At 47.1% G+C, this 6,231-nt stretch overlaps 1 protein-coding gene; it reads left to right on the top strand.

Annotated features, from left to right (window-relative positions):
- Window positions 1-584: 584 nt before the first annotated feature.
- Window positions 585-2,098, top strand: GSTUM_00009016001 (uncharacterized protein; the record flags this gene model as incomplete). XM_002840431.2 has 5 exons in its annotated part: window positions 585-774; window positions 816-874; window positions 943-1,111; window positions 1,161-1,561; window positions 1,607-2,098. The coding sequence occupies exons 1-5, from the start codon at window positions 756-758 to the stop codon at window positions 2,096-2,098; spliced, it is 1,140 nt and encodes a 379-aa protein (XP_002840477.1). The 5' UTR covers window positions 585-755.
- Between the last annotated feature and the right edge of the window lie 4,133 nt (window positions 2,099-6,231).

The raw sequence follows: 6,231 nt of genomic DNA, 5'->3' as shown, positions 1-6,231 counted from the left end.
AAGATTTTTATCCTACATCTTCAACCCTAAGCCATAACCCAATGATAATTACTAATATTATTATTGACAGTTTAGAGAGAGACACAGATGGGGAAGAGACCATGTGTGAAATTGGCCCAGAAGAAGAACCTACAGCTGATTATATCAGATCTTCTATAGTAGAGCACAACCTTTTATCAAATTATGACAAGGGCCAATCAGTTGGTGTTCAGGCTTGGGGATTGAAGAGGCTGAGGTATAACAATGTTGATGAAGAATGACTAGATAGCAATAAGCTCATATTTGTAACCTTGCACTTTACAATTGAAAGTAGTATTTCCCATTTTCTAAATAGTTGTGCTACTCGACCTTGGATGAAATATTTTGTACCAATTTTGAGATATTGAGTAAAATACATCATTAATAATAAAATACGGTTTTTATACTGTATTATACGGTATTATACAAAATGGTATAAATTCAATCTCAAACGCTAGGCTTAGCGAGGCGACACCCTCAGTGGGGCTTGGCAGATATTTTGCGGCCAGGCTTCGCTGGTTCTTACTGAACTCCCACCAAGCCTCGCTGCAGGTGACACCTCGCTAAGCAGAAAGAGAGCAAAATCTTACCGAGGGCAAAACTCGTCGCGCCAAAGTTGGCACTTGCCATCCACCAGGTGGCTACGACTACCGCGGCAACGAGTAAAGTCGGGGGAGACATTTCTTCAGTCTTTCCTTCACTCTCAGGGATCGCACCGCCCCTGTTACCGGATAGGTATGTTGACCTTAAAAGGTGGTTTGCATCTGGACTAGGGAGGATCCTGGTAGAGTCCTGAGAGAGGTTATTGCTTGATCTTGACAGGGAGACGGCGGCGGTGAAGAAGTTTGGGAGTGATGTTAGTCTATTTTTCTCACCGCCTAGGTTCTCTTCTAGGTGGGGGAGTTGGTGCTAATGGATTGATAGATTATCCCAAAAGTTAATTTCAAAGAACTTGCTAGTCTCTCCAAAGAGAAGATAGAAGGGATCAAGAAACGAGGTGTGGTCGTTATTAAGAATGTCCTGCAGTACCAGAAAGCTCTGGCCATGAAGGACTCTTTAAAAGAGCACATCAAACGCAACCCCCGGGCAGCAGGTTTCTTCTCTCTGAAACTACATTTACATCTCAGAGCTAATAATCACAGCGCCCCCCGCTAACTCACCGGCGGTCTACGAGCTATATTGGTCTCCAGCCCAGCTCGCCGCGAGATCCCATCCATCACTTGTGGCCTCCCAGGGTTTTGTAAATTCTCTCAGGCATTCTTCTCTCCCGTCATCGGTGGTGGACACCTCCGTGTGTCTGCCTTATGCTGACCGCTTCCGTATCCGCCAGCCTGGTGATGCAGGCTTTGCTCTTGGGGCGCACATAGACGGAGGTAGTGTGGAGCGCTGGGAAGATCCAGAGTATTGTCGCTGCTATGAGAAGATCTGGACTGGGCAATGGGAGGAGTATGATGCGTATAAAACGGATCACAGGGTCCATGCAAAGATGGATATGTACGACGGAACGGGCAGTTGTGGAGTCTGGAGGAGTTGGCAGGGCTGGGTAAGTCCATCGACACCCACCTAACCTGTCTGCTAACAAGCCCAGCTCTCCTTATCAACCACATCCCCCGGCGAGGGCACCCTCATGGTAAACCCACTGCTAAAACACACAACAGCATACCCAGTCCTGCGTCCATTCTTTACCCTCTCCAATCCCCCAACTCTTAGCGCAACTCCTCACTTCCCAAATTCTGTCCAGGGTGCATGTCAGGAATACAGCAATTCAACACATCCCCACCTCCGCCTCGACGACGCAATGACGCACATGCCCCGCATCTCGCCGGGCGACCACGTCTTCTGGCACTGCAATACCATTCACGCCGTGGATCGGGTGCGTCGGGGGGCGAGTGATAGCTCTGTGCCGTGGACAGTGGAGAAACAAGCTTATGTTGAGCGGCAGAGAGAAGCCGAGAGGAGGGAGTGTCACCAGAGGATTTCCCGGTGGGACTTGGAGCGGAGGCTTGAGGGTGATGTTGGTGATGTTTTCTTCTTCCTTGTCTCTCACTCGCTCGCAAGAGAGCGAGTTATAGCTAGCTAGATGTTCAATTGTAGTACTCGAGCACTTCGTTCAAGCACTATTTCGTCAAAATCATACCCTCCCTTTCTTTCCTTTTTCCTCTCATGTTTACCGGTTCAGTTATTCCATTTTAATACTTTTCTTTAAACGTGTACTAGCACATTCTTGCAAACCTTGTGCTGTACTGTACTTACCCTTTTACCTTCGTTTCGATCACAGTGCCAACCCCGAAAGATCAGCATTTCATGGTTATCCCTCGCGATATTCCAGGCCATCGTAGTAGCGCGCGCACAAAGACTCAAAAGCCACTATGACATCTATCTCCTCCCTCGGAAGGTGCTGCACTCATATCCTACATGCGGTATCTGAGAATTGGACCTGACCTTTTTTATTTGTTAGCTGGGTTGTGTAACGGTGCTCGCTTTCGGGTAAAATACGATGCTGGTGTTAAGTAAAAGCAATTACCCTGGCTAAGTTACCCCTGGAGCCACGAGTAGTTGAACGACCGGTAAAGCAAAAAAGAGAAAGCAAGAAAGTTGCAGGTTCCTAAACACAGCTCCCTCCAACACAACAATCCCATCCGCTGCCGCCGCCGGCTGTTTCGTCTCTTTTTTTTAGGTTTTGTTTCTGCGGAAGTGGTGTTTGCTCTTTGTCAAAAAATGCACACACTCTCAGCAATTCCCTTTATCGACCGGTAGGGGGGTACTGCATGTGGGGAATGTGATCGGTTACATGCTGGACGAACTTTGGGAAGAAAATAGGTTGCTGTAACAGTAGGTTTCCGCGTTGGCACTGGCTGAACTGAGAGTTTAGGACGGAGATCGTCTTGGCAGGGAAAAGGTTTTTAGGTTGGGTATCATATACAGGCGCACGGGAAGCATTGAGGGGATGTACTCGAGTATAGGAACTGTCGAAATTTGTGCCAGTCAGCAATAAAACACGTCGCACAATGCCGTGAAGGGAATCGCCATATAATACTTTAGGGATACCGTACGGAATTCTACAGTAGTACCCCCGTGTGGCTCGGGTTCCGTCTGTGATTATCCTTCTTAACGCGAGACAGTTTCTCTTCTCTTGAGAATGTACTGGTTCCCGCCATGCACCCAAATGCGCTTGATAGGGCGGTACCGTTGTCTATAACTTCATGTGGGAAAAAAGGAAACAAAAAGGGTCTAATCCATCTTCCACTCTCCGAGGTAAGTATCTGTTCTCAAGGGCATATTAAGTGAAATAACCGGTTAACCGGCACAGCAGCTAAGACGTCAAGAGCCAGCCAACTTCTATTCAATATCCGTGGGAGTGTACAGGAGTCGGATTCCCTATCCTATCATCGAGATCCATCCTGTGTATCATGGCAGGGGCGAGCGTAGGAGTCCCACCCTACGGGGCAGGGAGATTGAGGGGAGAACATTGCTTCCCCTAATCTGGTCGCGAGGCGGACGGGTCCTGCTAAATATGATGTGGTGGAATCCGGCTTTGGGCCATGCGTAGGTGTGAGATCTGCCACTAGTGATGTGGCAGGAGAAGAGAACATCCGTGGTGAGGGTTAAAATATTATCCCTTGCTCCTTTTGATCTAGAAAGGCATCCGTGATTCTTGGCGATTGTACTACCACACGCTCAAAGTGTCTTGGCAATAATCCATTTTTATTAAATTTTAGCCCGTTTATTGGTCCGCTTGTTTCTTGTACCACCTTAGTACTAATATGATGTAATACCGGTAGCGGAAATAGTAAGAACTGTGATCAGGTAGAGTCTCACACGCGCTGACACACGCCAAGAATTCAGGGTTTATTTTTGTTACCGGGTTTAGATACCCGAGCACTTCGTATAGCAAATTACTAATAGACTTTGAAATATCATGGGATGTTTTTTCTGAGGCGCATTTGGAGTACCCGAGCATCTTCGTACCCAGACAGAGTTGGTGCGGTTATCGGATAGATCGCAAGCGATAATAAGGGAATTTGAGAGCGGTCTTGTCTTTTTATTTTTCCGGATGTGAAGTGGGGGTTCTCGGAATCGAGAGCCTGGTTGGTCCCGAGCTCGAGGGCTGAAGGACTCAGTCGCAACCGCTTAGGTGACACCAGGCTGATAGGCGCAGTCGTTGATTGTTCTCTTTTGCGCCAGAAACGCTCCTTTTCCCAGCACCAGATCAGCCAACAGCCGTGGAAGTAGATCGATTCTCCGTAAAACAGTGATCCCAGGTACTCCATAATTGAGAAATTAAATTTTTTGGGGAATATGGTGAAATATTACCCAAACTGTGGCAATGAGAAATTGGCGATATTTAGGACGGTGTCCCCCTGCATCGGCAGCCATAGAAAATTCCCAGCCCATAGGACCGGCCTTGGAATCGGTTAGGCCGGTTGACGAAAGCCGGGCTCAAAACAAGTGGACTTACCACAGAAACACGAATTCCAGAACCGCCAGGTCCTCGGCCACCTATCCATATATTTCTCGTTTTAATCGATTAAGAGATGGGGGTGCAAATTGTGATTTCTGTAACTACGAATTTCGACCATTTGGCGTTGTTCGGCTCGTGTACTGTACGGTACTATACTGTACAGTACGCGATTTCACTCCACTTGAGCCAACAAACGATAACCCAACTAAGCAATACGGAAACACCATTTATGAGTTTCTAAACAGGATCCTCCCAGCTCACCATCCACACTGTATTTCCTGTAGATATTCTCTCTACCCCATTAAAAACTTCCAAGCGATGGCACTAGTAAAAAACAAGCGGGGAAATAAGAGAAAGATCAAACAAGCTCCTGCCATCTTGCCGTCTACGCCATACCCCCAGCAGATACCTGCCGTATATTATTATTATTATGAAGAAATGAAGTGGTGATAAACATTCGCGAGATATCTTACAAATAAAGTAAACAAAAAGAGCGACTGCAATGATCGGGAGAATAATCAACACGTTCCCATCCACTAGTCCTATCTCTGACTACAGGAGGCAGTGGGCATTTGTTCATCGTCCAATCTGCTGGGACTGGTGATGGCGGATGCGACGACTTGATGTCTCATATTTCCGGTCTAAAATAGAGAAACTCGAGTGAGAAGTTGTGGGGATTCGGACAGTCTGCCTGTGGCGCAGCAGGACACTTTATATTGTCGCACACCAGCGGGGTAAGGAGAAATGCGCAAGCGACGAGTCTCGCTCTTGGTTCACCCAAACCGTTGAAAAACAGCCGCAACGCCGGGGACATGAATACATACATGGAGGAAAAAAATGCATCAGTGTTACCGATCGCAGCTACAACACTTGTTGTTCTCCCCAAGAAAATGCTACAACAATATCCAAACTCGGGAACCGTGCGATTACATAGGTTTTATTTGACTTCTGAAGATAAAGTGATGAGAGGTAGTATTTATTGAATTGTGGTAGTTGTGTTCTCTAGTTTTTTTAGGGCGAAGTGTATGGTGTTGTCAATAAATATAAAATCAGGAAACTTTGGTGCCAGCGGCCAAGGTTACCCAAATTTAAGCGCGATCGCTTCTAAACATTGCATACTCACAATCCTTATGATACCTTTCAACCGATCTTTGACTCCGATTCCATTGATTATTTCGAGCCCTGACCTTTACGATGGTGCAGAACTAACCGAGAGCAAAAATCCGGAGCGCTCACTATAGCGAAATAACAATCCATACTGACAATAGGCAAGTACTGTAAATGTCTTCTTCAAATACCCATTGAGGTCGGTATCTGTTAGCATTCTTCGAGCTGTTAGGATCGCGCTTCTTTATTTATTCACTTATTCCCACGCCTGTTATAGTAGGTAGCGGAGATAGGGCCCCCCACCAGGGATGAGGGGGCAATTTTTGCAAGTGGGGGCTCTTGATGGGCTATTGGTTGGGAAAGAGTGGCTTTGACCAGGGAGTGGGATTCGTTTGGCATGGGTGGTGTTAGGTCCGAAGGGGAGCCTATTGTATAATTGTTCCCAGTGGGTGAGGGTCTCACGCCGGCCACCAACTACTCTTGCCAAGAAGGAAGCGAATTTATTATTCCTCATCCCCAGTCGAACTTTTACCCCCGCCGCCCACTACCAAAACATGGTGGCCGGCTTCAACTCGGTCATGAAAATGGTTTGGTACACAGTCAGAGGCTCGGTTGTTGGATGGGCTGTAAATGATCATCCAAAG

The sequence above is a fragment of the Tuber melanosporum genome, assembly GCF_000151645.1.
Source record: "Tuber melanosporum whole genome shotgun sequence assembly, scaffold_51, strain Mel28".
Classification (NCBI taxonomy): Eukaryota; Fungi; Ascomycota; class Pezizomycetes; order Pezizales; family Tuberaceae; genus Tuber; species Tuber melanosporum.
The sequence above is the reverse complement of the archived record's forward strand: the minus strand, read 5'-3'. Positions and strand labels throughout refer to the sequence as shown.